At 46.7% G+C, this 27,382-nt stretch overlaps 7 protein-coding genes across 7 annotated transcripts; 3 read left to right on the forward strand and 4 right to left on the reverse strand.

Moving 5' to 3' along the window:
* Positions 1-212: 212 nt before the first annotated feature.
* Positions 213-2,431, reverse strand: PFICI_15383 (uncharacterized protein; the record flags this gene model as incomplete). Its single annotated transcript, XM_007843964.1, has 3 exons — positions 213-755; positions 813-2,355; positions 2,409-2,431. The coding sequence occupies 3 exons, from the start codon at positions 2,429-2,431 to the stop codon at positions 213-215; spliced, it is 2,109 nt and encodes a 702-aa protein (XP_007842155.1).
* Positions 2,432-3,874: 1,443 nt separating this feature from the next.
* On the forward strand, positions 3,875-9,977 carry PFICI_15384 (uncharacterized protein; the record flags this gene model as incomplete). Its single annotated transcript, XM_007843965.1, has 2 exons — positions 3,875-7,977; positions 8,030-9,977. The coding sequence occupies 2 exons, from the start codon at positions 3,875-3,877 to the stop codon at positions 9,975-9,977; spliced, it is 6,051 nt and encodes a 2,016-aa protein (XP_007842156.1).
* Positions 9,978-10,900: 923 nt separating this feature from the next.
* On the forward strand, positions 10,901-12,985 carry PFICI_15385 (uncharacterized protein; the record flags this gene model as incomplete). Its single annotated transcript, XM_007843966.1, has 3 exons — positions 10,901-11,497; positions 11,546-11,797; positions 11,852-12,985. 3 exons carry the CDS (start codon positions 10,901-10,903, stop codon positions 12,983-12,985), a joined length of 1,983 nt encoding a protein of 660 aa, XP_007842157.1.
* A 91-nt stretch (positions 12,986-13,076) lies between these two features.
* Positions 13,077-13,751, reverse strand: PFICI_15386 (uncharacterized protein; the record flags this gene model as incomplete). The annotated part of the gene is made up of 1 exon (XM_007843967.1): positions 13,077-13,751. One exon carries the CDS (start codon positions 13,749-13,751, stop codon positions 13,077-13,079), a length of 675 nt encoding a protein of 224 aa, XP_007842158.1.
* A 1,362-nt stretch (positions 13,752-15,113) lies between these two features.
* On the reverse strand, positions 15,114-16,818 carry PFICI_15387 (uncharacterized protein; the record flags this gene model as incomplete). Its single annotated transcript, XM_007843968.1, has 4 exons — positions 15,114-15,485; positions 15,540-15,862; positions 15,914-16,547; positions 16,600-16,818. 4 exons carry the CDS (start codon positions 16,816-16,818, stop codon positions 15,114-15,116), a joined length of 1,548 nt encoding a protein of 515 aa, XP_007842159.1.
* Positions 16,819-19,209: 2,391 nt separating this feature from the next.
* On the forward strand, positions 19,210-20,373 carry PFICI_15388 (uncharacterized protein; the record flags this gene model as incomplete). The annotated part of the gene is made up of 2 exons (XM_007843969.1): positions 19,210-19,441; positions 19,496-20,373. 2 exons carry the CDS (start codon positions 19,210-19,212, stop codon positions 20,371-20,373), a joined length of 1,110 nt encoding a protein of 369 aa, XP_007842160.1.
* Positions 20,374-21,061: 688 nt separating this feature from the next.
* Positions 21,062-22,960, reverse strand: PFICI_15389 (uncharacterized protein; the record flags this gene model as incomplete). Its single annotated transcript, XM_007843970.1, has 4 exons — positions 21,062-21,133; positions 21,192-21,532; positions 21,585-22,461; positions 22,640-22,960. The coding sequence occupies 4 exons, from the start codon at positions 22,958-22,960 to the stop codon at positions 21,062-21,064; spliced, it is 1,611 nt and encodes a 536-aa protein (XP_007842161.1).
* Between the last annotated feature and the right edge of the window lie 4,422 nt (positions 22,961-27,382).

The following is a 27,382-nucleotide window of genomic DNA, read 5'->3' on the forward strand; positions in this document are numbered from 1 at the left end:
GGCCGACCTTGAGGACTGTTCAGTCCACTTTTCTTTTTGTTCCCGTGTATTGTGGCATCAAGTATTTATTAGCTCTATTATGGAACGCCGACACGCTCACAGTCCACTGAGGTACAAGAAGCAATGGATATCACATCGCCCAACTCCACCCTCTTTTTTGATACACACCAATTGTCTCCCTCGCCATCAGCCCAAAGCGCCAGAGCCCGCCTTCAGCCTTCAGTACCACTGCTGCGGAAGGTGTGGCACAAGGCAGCGTAGTGATGTGTCAAATCCAAGACGCTTTGGCTGAGACTCGTTGCTTGAATGATGCTCCGAACTTTCACGGCACCTTCGTCTTCTATCAGAGTGCGGATAGTGTAGAGGAGCTCGGGCGAAAACTCGCTGTACCATCGGTACTGCCAGGCGACCAGGCGAATGACGCTAGCGATTGTTTCTCTGGTGTTCTTCTGCTTCTCATAGACACGCAGAATGCCCGTCAGCGCCTTGGGGCTGAACCGGAGGGACAAGCAGGCACGGTACGCCTCGACTGCCTCGTCGTGATGTTGCAAACGCTCTGCCAGAGAGCCAAGGATTTCCCATTCCTCCGCCGACTTCTTGTATTGCATCGATTGGGCACGATACTGCGCCATCTGGGTGCGCCAAATGGTGTAAACACGTAGGTCCTCGTAAAGGACCATGAAAAGGCTATCCAACCAGCGCTCACATAGACGCTTGTTGTTGAGACGAGACAAGTGCTCCTCGGTCGTTGCAGTCTAATCATTGGGTTTCAGCATGTAGACAAGGAGAGATTAATGGAACTGGAAACTCACATTGTTGGAATCTGACTGAATGGCGTCGGCTTTCACCTCACCTGGATCAATTGTATGTTCCGGCTTCTCAACAGAGGATGCCTCTTTTCCGTTGGTCAGTGTCGGTGCAGTAGAGTCTGCATCAGATTTCGAGGGCTTCTCTTCGCCATCTCCTTCCTCGTCGCTGTGTTCACCATTGGTTGGTTCAGGGGATCCGCGCAGCCCATCCGTACTAGGGTTCCGTGCCGCAGGTGCTGCTGATGGCTCCTGTCTTTCACTTCTGTACTCATCCTCCATGACGAAGACGTTGCTTCGAATCTTGAGCAACTGATCCCAGCCAATCTTGGCAGTCATCTCTGTCAAGATGGCATACGCTTGTTTAAAGGTTCCCTTGTACGCAGCCGCTCTAAGGTTGAGTAGACTAGAGTCTACCTGTTCATATTGGCGGGATTCGGGTTCGCTGTCAATTTCGTCTAGGCGCGTCTCGGGAAGTGTGGGCAGGTACACGTCCTTTGGCTCTGGCATGAGCGGAGCATCCTTGTCCTGATAGGTAAACATTGGGCAAGAGTTCAAAATGGTCAAAGCATTCTCCCAATCTTCCTTGATGACATAGATTTGCGCAAGTCTTGCCCACGTTCCGAACTCACTGGGTGCAGCAATGGTGCTTCGATCAGCACAACCCAAAGCCATGTTCAAGCGCTCCTCTTTCTGTTCTGCAGTCGGTGCTGCCATTGCCTTCCTCATCAGGAATTCAGCTTGCGTATCCAACATGACATAGTCCATGGGTGACTCCTTGAGGGCTTCATAGAGCACGCGCACGCCCTGTACCTCTTCGTTGCCCATGAACAGCACCCTCGACAGCAATGAGGAGACCTCGACGTTCTGCGATCGAAGCTTCTCAAAGAGATTGATAGCGGAGGCAAAGCGTCCTGTGGTATGAAAATACTTTAGAAGACCTGCAGTCAGATGGTTCGACACGTTGTTTGGCACCTGAACGACGGAATCGGATCCGACTTGCCAACCTCTGAAGAAGAGATGTTCTGCGGCGCTTAAGAATCTGTGCTCGGTCTCGGTATTCGTAACGGGGTTGAATCGACGAACACCCATAATCTTACGTATGGTATCGCCACTTCCATCGTCGGCGTAAGAGTAGGCTCGTAGCACGCTGCATAGGTAGGTCTCTAACCACAGCTCTTCGGTCGCCTTGCGCTTCTCACCCCGCTCGTCGACACAATAGCTCTCGACAGTTCCGGGGATCGTGACGTGGACACGCATATCCAGGCGTGAGAAGGCATTGTAGCAACAATAAATACCCTCTGTAATTTTGTTACCAGCAGTCGGGCCCTGCTCTTTGTTGTAGGTGAGGGTGTTGATATATGCAGCCAGACTGGCCGATGACGATGCATCTACGCCTGTGACATGATGGTAAACTCCAATGTGTCGGCCTGGATTGCTGCGATTCTGCTTGAGAAGGTGGACGAGATCCGGGGGGCCCAGCTCGCGCAATGAGACGAGTGACTCGGTACGGGCCTCAATCGATTCGTGAAGGGTGTCTTCAGTGATCCTAGAGCTCAAATCAGCTAGATACGATCGCAGAATCTTGGACAGAGTTCTTACTCTGGCACCGCCGGCGCAGGCATTGTGAGTGTCGCTTGTCAAGAGCAAGGGAATGGCGGAAATAGCTTGCAGATGGGGGAAGTGGATGCGACTCTTGGGAGCCACAAGATGAAGGGTGAAGTAAGACAATTGGCCCGTTGAATACGTCGAATTGCACACGGTCAAAGAAGCTATCGCCCGATGCTGCACAGGAGAAAGGCTGCCAGTGCGTGGACGGCAAGTCCAAAGTGGATGTTGATGATTTGGGCTGAGATCTGGGAAAGCTACCAGCTCACGGATGATGCTGCTGGCCTTTGTGTGCTGCGCGGCAGTTGCGTGGGTCCAGACTGTGAGCCAAGACCGAAGATACAGAGAAGCAAAAGATGAGCACAGGCCAAGGGGGTACCTGATAGCGGAGGCGAGCCGCGATTCAAGACACGGGGGCCCCTGAAAGCGTGCGGATCGTCAAGAGCATGGCAGCCTTGCAGTGCTACTAATGCCCCAATTCACAGTGGGGGTAAATACCCCAAAAGTGTCCCACTGGCCAATCAATCACAGGGCTATTGTATTCCATCTTGGACGTCCACCCGTTTGTTACCCACGGGTTTACCTGTTTGAAAGCAAACGCCCGCCGTAGACTTGCACCGAGTAAAGAGGCATTCATGTCCCTTACCAAGTACTCTAGCAAGGCAGAGGATTGAGAGTGATATACCGTAATGGTGTATAATAGTAGGAAAAAGAAAGGCTTCTTTATTGAAAATGTTTGAATGATACTGCTGATTTTAGCTTCTACTGATCCTGAGCAGTATGGGTAGTCGTGCCTACATCAAGGCAATGTATTCAGATACCAAATTTTATAATTGTTTCAAAATTGAAGGACATATAGCCCAGACTCCAGCAGTGCGTAACATGAAATGCATCTGTGACCAGCATTATCTCGAGCTTGAGGGCCGTCACATGGCCAAGGTTGCTAACATTCTCGGCTTCAATGGATGGACCTTGGGGACTTACAACATACCTAGGAATGGTTAGGTTTTAGTGTCCGCCTTTAATGGATTATGCGCCGAAGTTCTGCACTGTCGCGTCTGGATCTGGTGCCACGCGACGACAGGGCCACGCAGCAAATGTAGCTTGGTAGCTGCCTTACCTAATGTAGAACTTACTTGACCTACACCTTGTACAATTATTTGCCCAAATACCCTACCTGTCAGTACGATTGCGGCCACCAAGAGATGTGCGATTCGCGTGCTGCCAATCTCTTGTCGCAACTTTGCAACTCCATTTCGACGATCTTCTGAATCGCGCCAGTCAATTGCCCCGGGCCGAGTCCGCCTGAATCACGTTGCGCCGACGGAGCTGTTAAACGAGATGCACGGAACGGAACATTGCACGTAATAAAGCACTGTATGAATGGCCTATCGCCGCCCATTGCTACATCAAGATGGTGAGCACACAACATTTGTCATTCCAGGTCTGGCCATCAACTAATGTCTTCCTACCAGCCGGCCTTCTCAGCCATTAATGTCGAGCCCGAGGACAACCTTGTCGAGGAGGTTGACACAACCCGCGAACTTCACATAGAGGAGGCACTGAAGCGCTTTCAAACAGCTCTCAAGCTCCACGCCCAGGGGCCAGAACACTTCACCGAAGCCGCAGAAACATATCAAGTCCTCTTCGAATCAGAGATATTCCAGTACCCGGATGCAGTCACCGAATTTGACCGCGTAGAACAGCAGTCCGACCCTCACCCGGATGCGACTGGCGGCAGCTCTCTGCACCCGCTCGAGGCTGCGCAGCTCGATATTGCGCAACACGATGTCGATGGCACTGGAAGTAGCTTGCCACAAGCACTATACATCGCCTACAAGAACCATGGACAGTTTTTGTTGGACACCATCAAACACCACGCCAAAACCGAGGGCGAGGCAGTTTTTGAACAGAAAGAGACGCGCAAGAAGGCGCGAGAGGCGTTAGGGAACCTCAGTATTGCTCTCGACCACGATCCGTCTGATGCAGACCTTTGGAGACGAACCGCGCGCGTTGCTGCCTTTTTACAAAGCACCAGAGCGAGCAGATACTGTTTGGAGGCAGCTATCGAGCTCGACGATGATCCCGCCGTAGACGAGGTCGAGCCGCCCTCGCTGGCAGAGGGATTCGCTGGCGAGCAACTCAAGGAGCAATTGGAGGTCCTCGGCGATGATGTTGCCAAGTCACACCCGATACTGGCACCATACTCCCACCGGACCATGCCAGCGTTTCTAAAGAAGCACCTGGACCCGATTCCATTTCTTCCTGACCCCAGCAAGTCTCTTGCTACACCACATTCTCCACCACCAACTCCAAACGATACATTGTCGGATCAGCTCACCTTACAGGTTGAGGAATCGTCGTGGGCTGAGCTGGGCATGACATTAGTTCGCACCATGACTGCAAATGGTGTCTCGGCACGACCCATATGGATTGAGCTGCCAGATCTACCTAGTAGTCCTGACCCACCACGACAGGCCTTGGTAGAGCGCATCAAGTCAGTCGACGGCGATGTAGAGCACGAGTCACAAGCCCAAGCGACCGACAAGCCTGGCAAAAGTGGCAATCCAGAGGAAGCTGAAGCAAGCCCCGGGGACGGCCAGAATGGTGCGGTAGCCGTGGCTACTGCAAAGACGCAGCGCAGTGAATCCGTGATATCGAGAAAGCGGTCTCATTCCGCCGCAGCTATACCCGACGGTGAACCGGAGGAGGTAGTCGAGAAGAGAAGCAAAAGAACACGCCGAAGAGAGACCGCCGTGGAAGATACAGGGGACACGCAGCCGATTTTCGCAGTTCAACTCGAACCATTCCAGGCTGCTGACAAAAACTTATTCCAGACTACCAAGAATCTGGCAGAAAACCTTGGCGTCTCGGATCCGAGCACACTACAGCGACTCAGTGAAATCATTGAGCTTTCCGCTCTGGAACATCGAACTATCAAGGTCACAGAGCCATCCATGGTTGATCTCCGGGATAGTCTGCTCAAGTTTGAAGAAGACCAGGCCAGAATACTGTTGAACAAGCATGAAACGTCTTCCATTGGATTTTCATCCTTTCTTGAACACGCAAAGCCCGGATCTCAACTCAAAACTGAAATGCCTGCTTTTGAAGAGAGCAGGAACATCAAGTCTTTTGCGATAAAAGCCAACGAAGATGGGCTGGGTATGCCAGACATTGCATTCGAATGGGTGCAGTCAGTGTTTCGATCCTATACAGACTACAAATGGTCGGATTCAATGAAGACGGCCGTGGTTCAAGTCATTAGTCACTTGGATGAGGAGATTTACAGTCGCACATTGTATGAGCTGCAGTCTCTGGACACAACACAGAAATCCAGAGAGGATGCGACATCTCTGGATCATATGGTTCAGACCCTCTTTGAACTTCACCTCGATGTCTATGAGAGGATCACGAACCCTAACAGCGCCGTCGACTTTGGGATTCGAGTAGAGACCAAGGGACGGCTCGGCAGATGGTTCTCTCTTGCTTCGCAGCTGAGCAGGAACCGTCCTGAGGGGTCCGACAGTACGCTTTCCGCAAGATTCCTGTGGGCTGTTGTCTTCTCCGTCACACTCACCGAGGGAGTATCACGCGAGCACGTACTGCAGTGCTGGCAGAGTCTTCGTGAAGCCCTAGCTTCAGACTTTGAAGATGTCACTGTGGCGTTGCCGAACAATGCCATCATGCCTGAGATATCCACGCAAGCGGCCGACCGGGAAATCAGCAAGCTCACAACCATGGACTTCTTTCTTGGGCTTTTCCAAGACGATCTTAGCGATCCAATTAGTGTCATTGACAGCCTGGAACCAGTCCTGAATCCCGCTGGAGTTTTCACGACGACGACAACGACTGCGACCCAGCCGGAAGGTTCGCCAACACCTAGTGAACAATTGAGATCGCCTAGCCAGCGACAGGATATTGCAAGCCCAAAACCAATCACAGAGACCGCAAGCCAGGGTTTGCATGATTTGTGGAAGTTTCTGCTCAGCGCCAGCACCGAGCTCCGTCTTTTTCTGTGGAATCGCTTGGGCGCAGCATATCGTGCCATTACATACCCAACCAAAGTTTTTTCGTGCAATCTCAAGGCAATCGAGATGGTCGTGGGCGACTTTGAGAGAGATCCATATCTGAGTATGCCAATTGCGGAGCGGCGCCCTCTCTTTTTGAAGATGCTCAAATTTGTTGACAACTTGCTGGTGCAATCCCTCTCGATCGCCTTGAACGATCCGACGGCTTTTGACATCATTGATGAAGACCACCTCAATTCTAGTGTTGCGGCGCTGGCAAAGCTCGCATGCATTCTGCATACAGCTCCAATGTTTGAGGACGAAGTTCGGGTTGGGATGAGTGCGGCTCCCTCTTCTAGTGCTACATTCTCGTCATTTTTCAACAAGCTACGAGAGTTGCAAGTGAGAAATTGGTCGTTGCTCTACACGCTTCTAAAGTTTGGCGTCCTCCAGAACAAGACTACCTTCAAAACCCCCGAGGCTGATCTTGCCGACTATCTTGCTGCTGTGCATCAAGTCCTCGGACTTCGAAAGTCCTGCAAAGCATCAAACAAAATATTCCTCAAGATGATGCGGGTAGAGCTCTTGAAGCAGAATCTAATCGACAACTGGGAGGATTACATGGGCCAAGTACTCTACGACCTCTATGGTTTGAAGGGTATTGGCGTCTGGGAAGTACAAGACCACGGCTGTGCTGCCGAGAAACTGGAGAGGCGCAATACCATGGCGCTGGTGGAAAAGATTTCCGCCCTGGCGAACAGCATACCCATGAAGGATCTTCTCAAGTCAGATCTCAAGACGACCATTGAAACCATGCAACAGGCCATCGGGCAGACCAAGAGTAACCAGCAAACCATACACAATCTCCGCAACTTTACAGAGTATCTCAGGAGGCCAATCCACCCGCTACGTTTGTATCAGGCTCTCAGGGGCAACGTTACCATTGATGCTGTTGCAGTTACAACACCAGACAGTGTTCTGGCCAAGCACCAGTGGTTCTTCCTCTTGGGTATGATTGCATTCAGCAAATTCAAGGGCGTTGATCTGAATAGAAGGCAAACCCCGGGCGCTACTGACGACCTCCGCATGGGCGCCACTTTCCTCAGACAACAGCTTCAATTCACTCCTGATCAGTGGAACGCTTGGTTCAGACTAGCTGAATGCTTTGATTATGAGCTCGATGAATCAGTCCTCTGGTCTGCAGACAAGATGAACAAGGAGCGGGCAGAGCTGGTCAAGTACCAACGAAACGCCATTCACTGCTATGCCCTTGCACTCTCCAACTCTCGAAAGGTCGGCCCGGACTTTGAGGGCGAGGCTTTGGAGGCAATTCACGAATTATATCACAAATTCGCCATGCGCATGTATGCCTCGAGTCGAGGTCCTTTTGACATGGAGCCTTTCAAACACGCCGACCAGGAGCGCTTTTTCATCCAGAGCATGGGTGCTGGAACGTTCAAGAGGAAGATTCACGAGGAGATGGAGGACTACAAGGTGTGGAAGTACGCTGCGACCTTGTTCAAGAAGGCTTCTGCGGTGAAGCCAAAGGAATGGAAGTGAGTAATGCACTGTACACCCAACACGTGATAACACCCTAACTGAGAACAGAAATTTCTACATGTACGCCAAATGCATTTGGAAAATGTTCCAGAAGCCGTATACGTCTCTGGACCACAAGGACAGGCAGTCCCGCCCGACAGTAGCCGATGTTCTGAGCGCACTAGAACGGTCCGTCGAGGTCGTGGCTGCGCTGCCAAAGCCAAGATCCGGTGATTCAATCCTCGAGCCGCACTACAAGATCGTCGCTGTTGTGCACAAGCTTGTACTTCGGGAAGACCTGACCCCTACCGAAGGGGCTGAGATTCTCCAGCGTCAGCCTTTGGCTGTGAAGAAAGGTTCTCCAGTGGAAGTGGCAACAGCGGATGAATGGAGCACCTACATGATAGAGTGTCTGCAGCACCTTCGCGAGAAAGACAAGTCGAATTGGCAGCACCGGATCATAATGCGACACGCCCGCATCCTGTTTGACGAGACGGCCGAGAACCCAGACCATGCAGATGCTTTGGCTGCTTTCGCTGTACTTCAGAAGTCCATGTTTACCAAAACCATGGTAATGAATGTGTGGAAATGCGATGCTGAACGGCCTGGTCGTCATCACGTCTACACTGAGCAGTACGTTCGATTCATGGTGAAAATTCTGTGTGTCACCAAGGACCGAGTGAACTTTGAGGCACTACTGCGACGCATCCGCAAGAAGGGTGCCGACTTTTACCATTTCACCGAGCTTTGGCAGTATTGCTGTATTTCATATCTTAAGCTGATACGAAGTCACTTTAATATCGAACCTGTCCTCGAGGACGTGTATAAGAATGTGTCTCCCGAGGAATTCGAGATTATCACGGAGCGGATCAGCGAGTGGTCCATCGACTCGGCCGCAGGCGAGACTCCTGCCTTTGGAGCGCTGAAAGAAACCATCGAACTCAAAAAGCTCAACTCTGCCCTCATGAAAGCTGGCGCGATAGACGATCTCATCACGGATTGCTACACCGCAATTTACATGGAAGTTGGCAAGTCACTCCCTGGACCTCCACCCGAGACTCTTATCCAGGAGCGAGCCGAAGCAAAAGCTCGCGACGAGGAGAAACCAGCAGGTGAAGACGTAGAGAAACCAAGCAATCCGTTCAGCATGCTGCTAAATCCACAATCTGTAGACAATTCTGGCACTGAAGCCGGACCAGCAGCAGCTGCACCAGAAGGAGCGGCTCGGCAACGTCGCATCGGAGTCAGGAGACCGGATATTCTCCGAAAGGCGGAACATGCTGTGAACCGTAATGTCGAGGGTCCTGTCAAAGCTGTGGGAGGCAAATCGCTTCGGGGATCGGTCTCAAGTGGCCGGACGCGGGGAAGCAAAACGCCAATCGGAGAAGACAGCAAGGACGGCGACATTGATATGGAGGATGGCGGAGATGAGAGCAGCGCCCCTGGAAGCATTCACGACTCTGCAGATGATGAAAGTGATCTTAGTGATGTGCCAGCCTCGGAGCTATTGGATGAAGAGGAGGCCGCCCTCCTATTTCCAGGACTGGCACGACGTAGTGTCGATAATGACACTGATGAGGATGGTCATGATGAGAGCGGAGAGGATGGTGGCGATGAGGAAGAAGAGGAAGAACAGGAGGATATTGAAGATGTCGAAAATGCCGCAGATGTCGAGGATGACGAAGGCATGGGTGATGACGAGCACATGGTTGAACCAGCCGACGACATTGAAGACGAAGAAATGGAAGATGCCGAGGTCTTGGCTGACGAAGAGCAATTAGGCGAGGACATCGGAGAAGAGGATGAGGATGCAGAAGACGAGGACGATGAAGGTGATGAAGAGGAAGCGGAGGAAGCTGAAGAAGTGGAAGAAGATGAAGAGGGAGAAGAGGAAGAGGAAGAGGAAGAAGAAGAAGAAGAAGAAGAAGAGGTGGAGGAGGAGGAGGAGGAGGAGGAGGAGGAAGAAGAAGAAGAAGAAGTCATCGAGGATGCCATCGAAGCCATTCCTCTTGCGTGAGCAATTCTTCGTTGGGATCGTTGCAATGGGCAATGAAATGTTCTCTCACAAAGCTATACAATATAAGTCAAGATCACATGACAAGCAGGTGTGGTATTCATGATGTTTGGATGCTCTCTCACAACAAGGGTATGGTATCCTGTACAGCTATGGAACCTTTGTCATGCTCCCCTTCGAGGTGCCGAGCTCGACTAGGCCCTAGATGATCTTTCCTAATCTTGAGTTGGCATAGTCTCACTTCAGCTAGCGATCCGGTCAAGCATGCGGAGGGAGGATTGCCGCAACCTTTGGCAGGACCTGTATGACGTGGGGAGAGAAAGTGTGGGGGAAAGGCCCGCCGAACCAGTGCCCCACGAGCGAGTCATTCACTCGCGTTTCCTCCACAGATTAGTAGCGAGATGGACCACTCTGAATAATTCCGATTACCATGAACACGTGCCCAAGGATTAGGCCGGAAGCCGCTTCACCTTCCAACGTGCAGCCGGCACTGTCGTTGTCGTCGTTGTTGTCGTTGCCGTTCAGATCATCAAAGCCGAGTCTGTAGTACCCCCGCTTCTTTCCGACAAACCCGCAAAAGTAGTAGCAATCCGTGAATCTGGTCTGAATGGCGGCATCATCGGTGACCATGACCACATCTCGCAAGAGGAGAAACCCATATACTAACGTTGCTTGGTATGCTCAAGCCCTTCCGCGCTTATGATCGCTGCGCAGTATGCCGCGTGCTAACATGAGAGTTGCTCCTCTGAAGTCAAGAATGCAAGCGGCGAAAGGTCAAATGCAGCGGTGAGAACCCATGCGCCGGCTGCCAGCAAGTCCAGGCAGTTTGTCTCTACGAACGCAGCACACGATTCCGCACAGCACGGAGGAGCTCAATGGTCTCGTCACGGTCAAAGGACGAATCGACAACAGGAGCAACCTCCTCAATGGCGCCGGCTCCCAGACTGGACGACGTATCACAATCAAGCACAACAGATCAGCCGAGCAACCTGGAAGCCGACTACAGCCCCCAACATATCAGACATGGCAGCTCTGATTATTACTTCAATCTAGCTCAACAGTTGCTTGTTGGATCAAGCCCGATATATGGCCAAGCCAACAGCTCCGGTACCCAGCGCGTGCCTCGGATGGCTCAGGACCTGCAAAGGCTCATTCAAAATCGGTCCGGTCGGAAAACAGGCCACTTGTTGTCCATCATTCAAGTACCTCGCTGGCTGGAGATTCTGGATACGTATGAGGAGGAGATTGGGTTGCTGTATCCATTTCTGGATGTTACCGAATTGAGGAACCAACTTCGAGATTCCTCCTTGCAGCTGGCGGACCAGGAAAACCGGCAAGAAGTTCGCCTTGGTACAAAGCTTGATGAAGTCCTCATTCTCGTGCTTGCCGTAATGGCTGTTCTCGAGGAGCCTGATGTCAGCACACTTGGTGATGAGTTTGTAGAACAGGTTGTGAGCGGTACTTGGCGCCGGGTGCATACTGGAAACGTAGCCGATCATGACATCACACTCAGCATCTTGATAGTACGTTAAGAACCCCGGGATTTGAAGCTGGTGCTGACCTTTGAACAGAGTATATACTACTTCATGACAGATCGAGAGTCGCTCGCTTGGCGGAATATCGGCACGGTGGTCAGAATGCTTCAAGAACTCGGATATCACAGCTCGTCGGACTTGCAGCATCGATTCAAGTCACGGAGCGCCAAAGACAAGGCAAAAAAGGTTCTGTGGTCAGCCTATACGCTCGACAGACGTTGGAGTTTTGGCACTGGCTTGCCCTTTGCTATCAACGACTCTGATATTGACTATGACACTGACTTCTTGGTATGTAAAATGTTGAATGGCCCAGAATTCCGAGTGATTGACCAAGCTGTGTAGGACGAATCTTTGTCGACTGCCTATCTGAGGGCCATGGTCGCTTATTGTCGAATAGGCGCCGAGGTTCGCGACTCGGCTCTCGGAATGCCTTCCCCGACTCATGCAAAAGACTCTGCTCGCGACCTTCTCGACTTCAAGATCAACGAATGGCGGCGTAACCTGCCTTCATGCCTCCAGTTCCATCAAGACATGAACTTTGACCCATTGACAGGCACCCGAGGCCAGTACAGACTTCGCCTTTTGCTTTACCTCAGGGCCAACCAGATGAGGATTGTCGTCCATAGAAAATCGGCACTCCGATCTGGCAACGAAGCTATTGACACTTCAAGTCTAAATGCCATGATCGAGGTGGCGCAAGACACGATTCGCGTTCTCGCTAAGCTGAGCCAAGTATCGAATATTTATCATGCCCAGCAAAAGACTTTCAATCATTTTCTGGAATCAGCTCTCTCGGCTTTACTCTTGGTAACATGCCGATCTAACGTTTTAGCCGATAGATCTTGTGCTGCCGAGGTACAACTTGCTCTAGACGTGATTGACCACTTGTCAACGACATCATCCATCACACGAAAGCTCGCCGAGAAGCTCAAGTGTTTTGCGACAACGAGCGTCGAAGCAGAACAGAGACTAAGAAAGTCACGCAGCAACACATCTTCGAAAGGAAAATCTACCAACTTTGGGAAAATTGGTCATCCAGCTCACAGATCTGAAACTGTTGAAGAATCTGTGAGAGGTCCTCCTCTGGCAACAGGAAATACAGATGGGACCGTCACTAGTGGTAATGGGCAGGGCGGTCTCACCCAAGTTATGCTTCCCCCATCGCTCAATCAAGAAAATAGTGCTACATGTCAAATTGGAGAAAATCCTGGCGACAGCTACTTGGGGGCTGCCCAGCATACATTCCAGGACCTAGGCCAGGCGGCTGGCTTCGATCAGATGAGCAATGACACTGTACCTTTATTATACCCGCTGGAGTCCGGATCGTCAGAAATTTCTCCAGAGAGTATTCCTACTGATGTTTCACTACTTGATATGGTTGGCGGAATGGATCTGCAGCCCAATGACAGATGGGACGGGCTACTTTCGGATCTCAGCGACTTTTGGGTGGATTATGATAAAATGATTGCTTTTTGAATTGATGACCGCTACGTTATTACGAGACCCTGAGCATTTCATTATGGAGTTGAACGTTTTTCTCGCTTCTGTCCGTCAATACATGCCCACTTCAAGCTCGAAATTCTGCAGGCGTGTCCTCTTGATGCTTCCAGTCTGCCTGCACGAATTCCGGCAACACCCGAATGTTTTCAAATACTCGATGTAGCAGAGGGAATTCTTTCAAATCAACTCCCCAGCGTAGAGCCCCTTCTGCCGCTGGCGCCAAGGCGACATCAGCCAAACTCAGATTGTCTCCAACCGAGTACTTGCCGGCGCAATGCTGGAGGATCTCTTCGTATGCTCGCAATACCGGAGACATCTGCTCTTTGCACCATTCTGGCGCCGTGATACCAAACTTTCCAACTCTCTTGATGATGCAGAGGTTGGTCCGCGGCTGGAAATCAGCCGCCAGTATATTGTAAAGCTCACGTGCTTGTGCTCGCTCGGCAGGATCACTCGGCAGGAGTGGAGTGGTGTTGGGGAAAACTTCTTCGAAAAACTCGAGAATCGCAGTGGATTGGCGTATAACTACTTTGCGTCCGTCGCTCAGCTCCACGATGAGAGTTGGAACTGCTCCAGAGGGGTTGAGTGAGGTATAGCTCGGTGAGCTCTGTTCTCCTTTGACCAGGTTGATATATTCATAATGGAGCTCGATGCTTTTCAAAGCCGCAGCGGTACGTATGCGGGCCGAGCAGGATGATCGAAAGTAGGTGAATAGAGTGAATTTGGCGTCCCGGTACGACATTTTGTTCTGCATAGAGGGGAGCTCTAATTAATGCTGATGATAGTGTGCAGCGAATTATTGACTGTGGTTGGTGTTGAAGATATTGACGGCAAGGCGACCGTAGATCTATAAGCTGCAAAAGCAGTCTTGTCGTGACTGTGATCGCCTCATGGTCTCACTACTCCTCAAAGCTGCAAGTGAATCCGAGATTAGCCGGCCTGTTCTCTAAAATCATGTTCATAGAGCTTGCATGACACGACTCCTCTGTATGCTGGTGGCCTTGGTACCTGTAGCTGCGCTTAGATCTATACCCCACACCGAGTATACGCGCCTCTCCCCCACACGCTCGGAAACGGAAGTCCCCATAGTCGGAAACGGAAGCCATACCGTCCCCAGATTCGGGTGGCGGCGGCTCAATCACCTCGCGTTCTGCAACGCTTCTCCGCATGGCCACTATAAGCAGGACGAAGAGGGCAGTTTTATATATTACCGACCATGCCCCACGCCGCTGATCAGTGCTGTGACTTGCATTCTTCTTGGAATTTGAATCAAATCATGGAGCGGAATGAATGTAGAGGGTTCTCCCATTTTTCATACTATTAGTCAACTCGTGTATGCAATTTCTTTTAATGTGGCAGCTTGTTACGTGGTTCCGCTGGCCTGACAAGCTTTGAGGGCCATTGGCGGTGTCCTGGGTGTTTGTGCGCGATGGTTATGCGCATCCGGATAAAGATCTTGTATTGAGAACAGTTGCTTGACGAAGAATGCAAATTGAAAATCTATGGTTTAGTGTCAGGATTACATCACAAATATTTTGCTTATATGACATTGTCAGGCTGAATTGAACACGTTCGCGTTTCCTGCTTGACCACACTCTAATCACATGCACGGGTGGAATGTTAAAGTCCCCTACAGCATATTACTTGTTTGCAAGGTAGGTAATTGATAGTCAAGATCATTGGGTATTGGTGGATGGATCACAATGTCTTGATGTGGAGGAGTTGGTCTGAAAATGCATGCCAAGGCATCTGGTATTCAATATCAGGGAGAACATCAATGGCATATCTTCCCGCTACATGCTCGCAACGATCTCCTTTGTCATGCGTCCTTGCGAGATGACTGCCATGTTCTGATGACTTACTTAGGTATTGATCACAATGTCAATCACAAGTTCAGAGATGGTGATTGGAATGCAAGTAAATACTTGTATATGATATTGAATCTAGAATATAGGTTTATTTGGTGCACTATGAGAGCATGCGTTCGAACTCGCCATAAATGGATGCATCAACTGAGTCGAATCGTCTTAATTTCTATATTGAACAATTTCTAACCCATGCGCCTGTCCCTATTTTTTGCACCACAACACATCACATGACCATCCTACAGGTCCTTCGTTCTGTCAGCGGCCTCAGACAGCCACTGCTTCAACTTTGTCTCGTTTCGGGCTTTCAAGCCAACTTTGAAGGGCTTGGGGTCTGTTGTCAGGGAGGTTGGCACGCTGTTGCACTCAATAGCGTCAATTATGGGCGCGTCAGCCTGCTTCTTTGGTGGTAGTATATTGAAGGCAGTAATCAATCGAATGTAGGCAGTGTATAGCTCTCGGTTCGCAAGATGAGATCCAGCGCACATGCGCGATCCCGCACCATAGCCGTAGTGAGGAGTTCCAGACTCGTTATCGTCGATGAAGCGGTCAGGCAAGAATCGGTTTGGCTCCTTGAAACGCTGCTCATCATAGTCGGCAGCCCATGCATTCTAAAGGAAAGAGAGTTAGAAACACGATGCCAGACTGATGAAGATAGAACTTACCATGAAGAAAGTTGTACCAGCAGGGATGACAGTGCCTTTGTATGGAATATCCTTGATACTCGTACGAGGCAAGCAGATGGGAATGACGGTCCAGAAACGCAGAGTTTCCTTGACAAGAGCGGTAATGTAAGGCACCTTCTCCTCCACTAGGCACTTCTCCCATGCATCACCGTCGGGATACACAGCCTCAATCTCCTTCAGGGCTCGCTCCTGGATGCTTTGACCATCCTCAGTGGAAAGGTAGGCAAGACCCATAATCAGGTTACCAGGGACAGTATCCAATCCAGCGGAGACCATGGTCAGACAGATAGATTTGAGCTCAGCTGGCACAATGTTAGCTCAACCCAGCCGGATGCATTCCGGTAGATACATACCTTCATTCAGCTTGGCATCGGGATCCTTGATGATATTACCAGTGATGCAGGGCTTGTCGGTACCATCGGCGATGCGCTGCTGAAGGTCCTTGAGCAACTTTGTAAGATATCTGTCTCTTCGCTCACGGTACTGCTCGGCACCAGAGTTTTGCTTGCTCCAAAGACGAAGTAGTGGGACATAATCTTGCCAGTTGTTACTAGTAGATCTGAAGTTGGAAATCTCGCGCTCCACGTGGGTGATTTCAGTCAAGAGCTCGTTTTGAACGTCTCCATCGATGCGGAAGCCATAGTTGAGAGTGAGCGAGGTGTTGAGGGCAAATCTGGCAAAGTAAGGGGTGGGCTCAATGTCGACAGTGCCACCCTTGCAGTCATTCAGAAGCTCCTTGATACTGGCCATGGACTCTAGATCCAGAATTGGCATGTATGACTGAACAGCAGGTCGGTTCAGGGCGGTGCCAGCAGCCTTTCTCCGACGCTTGCAAGACTCATCCCATGGCGAAGTCCCAATTGTGAATCCTTGCGAGGAGGATACGACAGAGTGGAAAGTATGGAAAGTAGGCCGGGAAATAAGAGCCGACTGGTGCGTGATCCAAAAGTGCTTGACGGTGTCGTAAGAGTTTACAAAGATTATCCTCTGCAATGATCAATTAGCCCACATGCGCCTCTTGAGCAGCACTCCGACTTACTCGGTTGCCCAGTCGTGTCTGGAAGACGGGGCCGTATTTGGCTGCCCATTTTCCAGCTACACGCGCATGGTCTGTACCCAATTGGATAAGGTTACCAAAGATGGGAACACCAGGAATCTCGGGCAAGCCCTTGATCTTGGGGACGTCTGTGGCATTGAGGAACTTGATGAGGGCAAAGATTGCCGCAATGACGGCGAAACCAAGTAATTGGTAAGACATGGCGATGTGGAATGCGACTCGTACTGAATCCAATGTCGACAGAAGAATGCACAAGACTTGAAGACTTTCAATTCAAGAACAGCATATATACATTTTCTCGTCTCGCTGCTCGATACTAAATGGTAGTGGCGGACGGCCCTGGCTCGGCTTACAACCAGTGGCTTCTAACTGGCGCAGGTAACTGAGGGCGATTCCGCCTCCACACGGCATCCAATGTTTTGCGGGGTAAAAGCAAGCTTTTCCCCTAGTATTGCAGCAGATCTCAGTCATGGACCGTTTCTCATTGTCCTCTGGACTGTCAGGTATGTGGGCATGATGCAGAGTTGTGGAATTGTAAGGCGCAGAATCCGATTCCGATTCCGTATGGAGGTTTGGCAATCGTGGCAGATGGCTCTGTATGCACGCGACAGTGCGGGGCTTTCGCTCTTTGGCGCTACTGCGGGGATAGTCAGGCTTCAACTTGGCCGCCAGCTCTATGCTACCAAGCAAGTCTGTCTACCTACTTGTCGCGTGACAGTAAATGTTCACAATGTCAATGTCAAAATCACCTTGGCGTTTGACCCAACCATGATTGAGTATGTCATGATCTCATCATTTGTGCGATATCTCTGCAGCGATCTTGCGCAGAAAACTTTAGCTACTGTACCATGTGTCTAAGTCGCTGCCATAGGTATCAGGTAGTACTGCACTATACAATACCTACTTGGAATCTCTAGGGCTATTCCACAGTTGACATGACTTTCTGGCAAGCAAAGCGAACGTGCTTATTGGCTGAGAGCATGATTGCATCGAGTAAAAATGACATGAGCTACCTACGTCTTGTGTATCTAGTGCATAGATTAGACATGTCTTATTCTCCTTCTTCTATTTATTGCCTCTCCCCTGGTAATGGACCACTGATTCTTGCGTAGTTGTCTGCTGGGCAGCTTGACCCCTGGACTCTGCTAAAAGACACTGCGTAGGTAGGTATGCACCAAGGACACACGTCGGCTTACTTACTGACGTGAGAGAATTGACCTTGTCTTTGTATATTACACATAGCAATAAGTATTCCCAATGACAGGCAAATTTCGCACAGTTCCTCTTCTTTTCTCACGCATTCAACGACTGGCTTGCGTAAGCACCCATATAAGTCGGTTCTTTGGTGGTACTGCTTTTATGCCTGGGGTCTCTGGTGTACACGATCCTCTCGGTATGGTGTCTTCAATGTTTGTCTGGGGATGAGCATGCCTCAGCCTGATCGCTGTGTGGTACTAGGTACAATATACAGGATGCTTGTTGACAATGTCACCTAAGTATTTCACTTTTCGGGAGTTTGCACAAGGCGCGGCGGTTTTCGGATATTGAAAAATTCCCGGATCGTGGTGTCCCTCTTCTGGTCCACGCAATTCATGGTCCAGGTACTTTCTCAACTTGGAAGGCGAGAATCTGAGACGCCGCGTAACAGGCTGATGATGACACATCAATTCCACCATTTGAAAAAAATAAGCTTAATTGATATTGGCTCTACTTCCCTGGCAATGTAGTGGGACCGACTTGCCCAAGAATCTTCCCCTTTCAAACCGCTAGGATACTATGTCCTGTTGGGACAATAGACATATCCAGCGCGAAACAAAGATTGATCGGCTGTTTGTTCGTATGTCATCAATTTGCTCATGATATGTGTGTTGCATGATGATGGACAAGAATCACAATTTTTTCTCAAGTCGATGAACTCAAGCGTCGGCGGCAAACCCCGCATGTTCTGAATCACAACACGGGGATGATCTCTTGACGGTGGCATGTAGCGTTTCCACGCGTCCTTCATTAATTTTGGTGGTAATATTACCACCTTGTATCTGGTTTATCCTATAGAATAGCCATTCGCCAAGGACTTTGGCCAATAATGATGTGCTGCTGCGGCTAAGATGTTTTGTGGCAGGGACAACATCACTTTGGAACGGAGGCTCTCTTGCATATTGATCACGGTAGATACCTTGATCTGCATGTTGCGCCGGCGAATCATGTCTTTTCCGATTCAAAGGCGGAAATCTCCATGCTGGAGACCAATCAGTGGCAATCTTGTGAAAACGCCAAGCCCTTCCCAGATCCATGAAGATGACGAAGTCGCTTCTGCCCTGCTGCCTTTTCGAGCCGCATAAGTCTTGGCAAACCAATCACAATGCTCTCATTCCAAATGTAATCTCAGGAACCATACGCATCATGAAGAGTATACACTTATGGAAAGTCGGAATTAAGACAACGTTCGGCTCGGAGTCGGAGGTTCTGCAAATAGTATCGGGCCGTGAATACTTATAGGAAATTCATGTTCTTGACTATTGAGTTGAGATGAAGTACCTCTGCATCCGAGCTAAGAACAAAGATTTGTTCGTTCTTTGAGAATCCAAGAAGATGCGTTTCACCAAGTCTTTGGTTCTGGCCTTTGCCGCTCTCGCCACTGCCCACCCGGGTCATGAAGATGCAGAGGCTGCTCAAGCCCTCAAGTCTCGTCAAGTCTACCATGCCAACAAGAGAGCGCTAGAGGCTTGCGGCACCAAGATTCAGGCTCTCCATGCTCGAGGTGTTGAGCGTCGCACCGCCGAGGTTGCCAAGCACCGCATTGCCCGACGTATTGCTGTCAACGGTAAGATTCTCCAAGTGCTGTGATCTAATCTCCCGGCACTAACACAATGGCCAGACCCTTACCTCAAGGAGAATGCTGTCAAGCGTGATACCACTTCTGTTCTCCAGAAGGATCACCAAGGCACCATCAACGCCACTCTTGCTTTGGAGTCGGATGCTTCCTACGTGTTCAACGCGAGTTCTTCCACTGTCCTGAACCCGGAGGGTGAGATTGGCCCCTTTTATGTTTCGGGCGAGTATGTCCGCTCGGATATCCGCAACGACGAACCTGGTATCGACGTTGTCCTTGAGGCACAGCTCATCGATGTCAACACCTGTGAGCCCATTGTTGGTGCATACTTTGACATTTGGTCTTGCAACTCGACCGGTGTTTACTCTGGTGTCCAGACCAACATGAATGGCAATGGAGCTGATGCATCCAACTTGAACAACACTGCCCTTCGTGGCATTCAGCTGTCAGATGATGATGGTGTTGTCCAGTTCACGACCAAGTTCCCCGGTCACTATGCTGGACGCGCCACTCACTTGCATGTCGTGGTCCACCAGGAAGCCACGCAACTTGAAAATGGCACCATTGTCGGCAGCGGCACTGTCCCCCACATTGGCCAGTTCTTCTGGGACCAAAAGCTGATTACCCAGGTTGAGGCCACCTCTCCCTATACATCCAATACGCAGCGCCTCACTCTGAATGCTCTTGATCGCGTATTTGGAGCACAGGAGACCCGCGGCACGACCTCGGACCCAGTGTTCAACTATGTCTTCTTTGGAGATAGCATTGACGATGGTCTCTTTTCGTGGATCTATGTCGGCATTGATACTTCCGCCAGCTATACTCCTACGTACTCATTCCAGCTGACGGACCACGGTGGTGAGGCTACTGGAAACGGAGGCGGCCCTGGTGGCCCTGGAGGCCCAGGTGGTCCTCCCCAATAATTGGCCAAATCTTGTCCTTTGAAAAGCTAGACTTGAGGACACCCCAGAGTATTTTGACGGTGTGAGACTCTTAATTCAACATTGGCGTCATTGCATGAATAAGTCCGTCTTACTTTGGTTTGACAAAAATTCAAATAGTCAATTCAATACATTGGCGTTTCTCTTCAGTTCTCGATGAGTTGATCTTTCATACTGCGGAACTCATAATGTATTGTCTTGTATCAGGAAATCTACCTGCAATGACTTTCGCTGTGTAATTTGTGCCAAATGTGTTCATTCTTTGCTAAATCCGGACAATCGAATTGATTGTTGAATACTTGCATGCGAAAGTAGGAATGCCTACGCTACGTTTGATTCTTGACTAGAGCCCGGGCAATCTTGGGTTTAGTCGTGAGCAGTTTTGTTCATCGAGGCCGCACGGATCAGTTATGGGAAAGCTAAGGCAATCCGAGAACATTCACTAGTACGACATGGAAGTCCGGTGCCTACAGAATCACTGTTTATTGTGGGTTGTCAACTCGAAATGGAACCCAGCTGGGAAGCAAACGTTGCTGTTGATCCAATTTTTGCTGGCTTGGTCATATGCAAGAACGGGAAAAATGCATATCATTGACATTACCACTTTCAAAAGACTGAGAGGCGCAATCGGATTTGTCTTATGAACTATCCACAATGTATTGATTTAAATTTAACGCTGAACTGCTTGCACACTGGTTGCCAAGCGGCCAGACCACAGATCCATATCTTTCGCTCGCACAAACTAAGGAACAATCAATATATGCCCATGAGATGCACGTGGAAAAATATAAGCAACTGACCTTGGATTTCTTAAAGACCTTCCACAGAATGATTGGAACAATAAAGATTGGAATGCCCACGTATGACGCAATGAAGTCGGCCGTGTTCCAATTGCCAGCAAGGAAGACTGGAAAGCCAGCGACAAGAGTGATCACGGCGGAACCAATGAAGCCAAACCATGCCGTAAATGGTTGAAATGGCGACTTCCATGGAAAAGTCTTGCGACTGATACCTTGCACCTTGAGAGCTCGGTGGAATCGAATATAGCAGGCGCAAAGCGTTGCCCAAGCAATAAGACCAGCCACAGTGCTTAGGTTGAGTAGCCACGTGAAGGCTTGCGATGGACCGCCCTCGCCCAAACCTAGATGTTGTTAGAAAACTGTCATTTATGTAAAAATTGCTCTTTGACTGACTCAGATACGCCAATGGTCCAAATAGCCATGCGACAATCACGGCAACCCATGGCACACCATTCTTTGTGGTCCGACCAAAGATTTGCGGAAGCTGATGATCCGTGGTCATTGCCACAATCATGCGCGAGCCAACCCAGCAGTATGAGCTTCCGGCTGACCACGCCGAGATGAGAATGCACGCATTGACAATGGATGGCAAAACGCTGATGCCAGCTTCCTTTATTGCAATCACCCAGGGCGAGCTGTTTGCGTTTCCAGTTCCCGAAACCAGGTCCTCATTGCGGGGATCAACTACCAAGCTGATCAGGAGAGCGCCAAGAATGTAAAAGAAGCCGATTCGATATGTGACACGGTCGGCAGCTTTTGGAATCGCGCGATGAGGGTTGATTGATTCTGCGGCAGTAATAACGACAGTCTCGACTCCGATGAACGAGAAACTGGCATTGACAAAAGCTGACAGAAAGCCAAGGAAATGGCCAGTTGAACCAGTGATGCCATTGTAGTTGTACCAAGCTCCAGGGTCGTGCCAATAGCGGAAACCAATGGCTTCATGGTTTGGTCCTCCACCAGCAGTAATAACAATGGAGGCAATGACGAGACCCACGAAGCAAGCAACTTTGATGGCGCCCGTGACAACCTCGGTCTCACCAAAGAACCGTACGCTGAGGAGATTTGCTATCAGGATAAGCACCAGAGATATCGTGATGACAATAGCAGTCGAAATGTCTGTCCAGTATGAGACCAGAATTGCAGCTGCCGAGCACTCGGATGCAATGGCGATAGTGTAGCAGTAGCCGTAAGAGATGGCGAGAGAGAAGCCGACAGCAGGGTCAATGAAGCGGGTGGCCCAGTGAGGAAAAGAACCCGCAGTAGGAATCTAGATCATTGTTAGCATTGCCAGAGTTCGAGATCACCAGCTCATCTTGTCGCCAGAGAAACTGGAGAAAACCCAAGATCATATACCAAGGACACTTGGCATGCAGCAAAGCTTATGTCTCCTTGGCATGGCTCCAGTGTATGTGTTTTGTAAATTGACAAGAAAGACTGCAGCTTACCAAGGTTGCTAGCTCTGCAATGCTTTGCATCACGGCCCACAAGACTGCGCCCACGACAATGTATGCAAGAAGTAGACCAGCAGGTCCAGCCGTCGCATATGCAGACCCGGTACCAATGAATAAGCCAGTTCCGATACCACTGCAAAAGCCAATCATGGTCACTTGATAGTCCTTGAGGCGACGTTGCGTGCCTCCATGACCACCAACATTGAGCTGTGGCTCAGGAATATGGTTGTCATCGGAAGATGCATGGCCATTCTTTTCGACATCATCAAGGTCGGTAACACCCTTGGATGCCGATGAACCTTTGAACCCGTGCATCGTGACTTCTCCTGGCGTGGTTATGGCTTGTACCAAGGAAGATTTGGATGAGACCAGACAGAAATATGGATTACATGATTGCTACGTGTTGAACGCCGAAGCTCGCAATGCCTTATACTTTGTATATTACACATATTGTCATTTTACAGATTTTTTCTGCTCCATCCAATGATGGCGCAATCGTAATTGGTTCTAAAAGGGGTATGGCACGTCATGTCCGGTCATCGGCTAAAAAGAGTTGTGGGCGAAGCTAACTAAATATGGAGGGTATAAGCGGGTATAGCTTGACAAAGTTCTTAGTGCGGGAGGAGCCGCCCAAATGTTACGGATATGCACCCTTGCATAAGAATAAATAAATGTGTTGGCATTTTGTCACGGCATACTGCTACCATTATACGAAGAGGGCAAAGAGCATGCTCGCAATCATTGGGAAACGACCACGAATTAAGACTTATATGCTTATAAAACTAGGACGGTATTATATAATATCTGCCATAATAATTATCCCCTTTCTTAAGGCTATCGATGTTACGAATATACACCCTGGCCGTTATTCCCCTTATTAAGCATTCCCAGCGTTAAGGTTAGGCCATTATTATTTTTATAAAAGTAAAAATTATTATATTTATTTTAATATCTCTAATTCTTATATAATAAAACCGTTATATCCTTTGCTTTTACCTTTATTATTATTATTATAATATAAAAAGCGTTAAATTAAAGTTAATTTTTTTATAATTTAACAAAAATTAATAGGTAATATATAATAATAATAATAATAGTTTTTTTAGCGTAATGCTAATGGTTCCTTTAGCGTTATATTAATAATTCCTTTAACATAATAGCAATAGCTTTTTTAATATAATTAATTAATACTAATAGCTTTTTTAATATAATAGCAATAGCTTTTTTAGCGTAATAATAATAGCTTTTTTAATATAATTAATTAATATTAATAGCTTTTTTAATATAATAATAATAGCTTTTTTAATATAATAACGGTAGTTCCTTTAGCGTAATAGTAATAGCTTTTTTAATTATAATAGCGGTAATTCCTTTAGCGTAATTATAATAGCTTTTTTAGTGCGATAGCGGTAATTCCTTTAGCGTAATAGCAATAGCTTATTTAACGCAATAAATATAGCTTTTTTAATATAATATTAATAATTTTTATATTATTATAGTTATAATTAATAGTATTATTATAATAATTACTTTTTTAGGTAAAACGTTATCCCGATAATATAGCTAGCCGCTATTAGCGCCGGTAATTTAGCCGAAAAAAAACTTTATATAATTTATCGTTATTTATTAAAATATTTATATATTATATTTTAATTTTTTTTTAAAATAAAATCGTATTTGCTAACGCAATTAACGATATTGCGTTAAAACCGCGATTAGTTTTAAGTTATTAACGGTATTTATTCGCTTATTATACGATTTAGCAAAAGAAATTATATTTTTAGCTTTTAGCGGCTTATAATAATTATTCGTAATATTATAATATATTAATGCTTATTATAATTATACGATTATTTATTAAAGCAATAAGCTATTAGCTATAACGCCCGAAAAATAAAAATAATAATTATATTTTTTTTCGATTTACCTAAATTTTTCCCCCCCGATTAGCCCGTATCCGTATATATTAACTAATATTTTTATAATTAAAAAATTATAGCTAATTAATTATTTAATAATAATAAATAAAAAACGAAAATTTTTAAGATATTATTAGCTTTTTAAATATACGCGATTTTATTTACGATTAGCTATTTATAATATACGATAATGCTAATTTTTTTGTTAATATTAATTACGCTAAAAATCGAGCTTTATTATTTTTCCCGAATTAAAAGCTTTTAAATTACGCCGCTCGCTTTTTTATATATTATTTTTATAAAGCAAATTCGCGTTTTCGCGCGCGTTTTATTATTAGCTAGCAATTCGAATATTAGCGCTATTAGTTTTTGGAGCGATAATATAATATTATTAATAGCTAATTATATATTAAATTATTTGTTCTAAGGTATGATTGGTGGATCATAAACTTAGGCACAGGGAAGCGTTCGTATGATTCGTAGAATCAGGCCGTAATAATAATTATAAGGCTGTATAACTGATTTATTGAAGCTTAAGGAAAGAATAACTAATTACGGAGGAATAACTACCTTTTATACCTATAAAATCAACCAATAAGAACATTTTAAAATATATTACTAATAAACTGGATTTATAATTAAGTTAATTAGTAATAAGGTTGATTTATAATCGAAGAAACCATCGAAATCTATGGATTTCTATGGTGTGGGTTACCTTGTAACCCAGGGCCACTGTGGCCAGGTGTATTGGCCACACTTAATGGGGCTTGATCCAGTGGAACGTTCCACTGGATTCCAGTGGGTTCCAGTGGCTATAGTGGCCACAATAGTTAATTGTAATAACTTGTTGATTGTATAACACTGTGAACAATGGCTGTAAATGGTGCTGTACTAACTAGAGGTCAGTATAAGGTAAGTTCCACTGATTTCCTATATATCGTTATTTAACGATATTTCGATGGGTTTTATAACTGTTATAACGATATAATATGCGTTATAAAGCTAATTTTATGTATTATACGATGCTGTATTAATATCCGTGCAATACTCCCCTTGTTAAATAGTATCGGTTAAGTTTAACAATTTGATAAATTTCTGAAATTTATCTTTGGGAAGTGGCTTTGTAAGGCCGTTTGTTGGTATATCGTTGGTTAAAATATATTCGATTCGAATATTTTTATTTTTAATTTTTTGCCGTACGTAAAAATACCGTATAGCCGTATGTTTAGTATGTTAGTGATATTCCGGATTATATGCCAAATTTATGGCCCTTGTATTATCTCTTTTAATTAATATGGTATTTATATTAATTCCGATTTCCGTAAGGAGATTTTTTAACTATATTGCTTTACGGGTAGCCTGCTCCAGCCCGTTAAATTCAGCTTCGGTGGTTGATAAAAAAATCGTAGATTGCCGTTTCGATTTCTAATTTATCGGCCTGTTATTTAAAGTAAATAAATAACCGGACGTTAATTTACAGGTTTCGTAATCACCAGCAAAATCGGCATCGGAATAACCTATTAATCCGGGTTTTATTTTCCCGTTAAAGGTAATTCCAAGGTGGTAATAGGATTTTAAATAATTAAATACCTTTTTTACCCCTTTTATCGTGGTTTTCGATGGGTTTTGTATATATCTGGCTAGATATGCTATAGGGTAAGCTAGGTCGGGCCTGGTTTGGATTATAATATATATTAATTTATTTAATAAATGCTGATATAAGTGGATAAATTTTTTGAAGCCGGTTTTTCGTTGTTTTTATTTTTTGACGTATATAACGATTTTGGGAATCTAGGGCTAAGTGGTATATTAGCCGGTTTTATATCGGAAAATCCGTTAATTTTTAGTAATTTTTTAAGGTAAGTTGCCTGGTTTATACGAATTGTTTTATTTTCTCGATTTCTTTTAATTTGTATACCGAGAAAATAAAAGACTGGTCCTAGATTTTTTATTTCGAATTTTTTCGAAATATCTTGTTTTAATTGGTTGATTTTACGTAAATTAAGGCCAAAAATTAGGAAATTATTTACGTAAATTATAATAAAGATATTAGATTTTTTATTATAATAAGCTGATTTATTTAAAATAAGTGGATTAAATCCAAGCTTTTTTAAGCTGTTTTTTAGCGTAATTTGCTATTGGCGTGGATTTTGTTTAAGACCGTATAAGGCCTTTTTAAGCTGGATTACCTGGGAGTCGTCGTTTTTCTAACCGAAATTATTTAATTCCGGGTTTTCGGAAAGAAATTCGGATAATCCGTTTATAAGGGTAATATATACTTTTTCGTATAATTCCCCGTTTAGGAAGGCACCGATTATATCGATTTATTCGATTTCCCAATCGTAATAGGCTGCTAAGGCTAATAAAAGCCTTTAGGTAGTGGATTTTGTTCCCGTAGCGAACGTTTCGAAATAATCGATTTTATATTATTATTCGAATTTACGTATAATTAGTCTAGCTTTGTATTTATCGATATTACCGTTTTTATCGGTTTTTTTTTTAAATACCTATTTTACGGATAATGGGATTTTATCGGCTTTTTGGATTTTATTTCGATCGATGGTTTTATATAAAAGCATTTAAACTTCGATATCTTATTTTTTTTTTAATAATTAAATTCAATATTTTAAAAATTACGAATATTTAAAATATTATATTTTTAAATTTTATTATTATTATTTTTAAAAGTTTTAATTATATAAATTAAAAATTAAAAATTAAAATTAGGTTAGGTTAGCTTAGGTTAGGGTTAGGGTTAGGGTTAGGGTTAGGGTTAGGGTTAGGGTTAGGGTTAGGGTTAGGGTTAGGGTTAGGGTTA

This window comes from Pestalotiopsis fici, assembly GCF_000516985.1.
Source record: "Pestalotiopsis fici W106-1 unplaced genomic scaffold PFICI_Scf_17, whole genome shotgun sequence".
In the NCBI taxonomy this organism is placed as follows: domain Eukaryota; kingdom Fungi; phylum Ascomycota; class Sordariomycetes; order Amphisphaeriales; family Sporocadaceae; genus Pestalotiopsis; species Pestalotiopsis fici.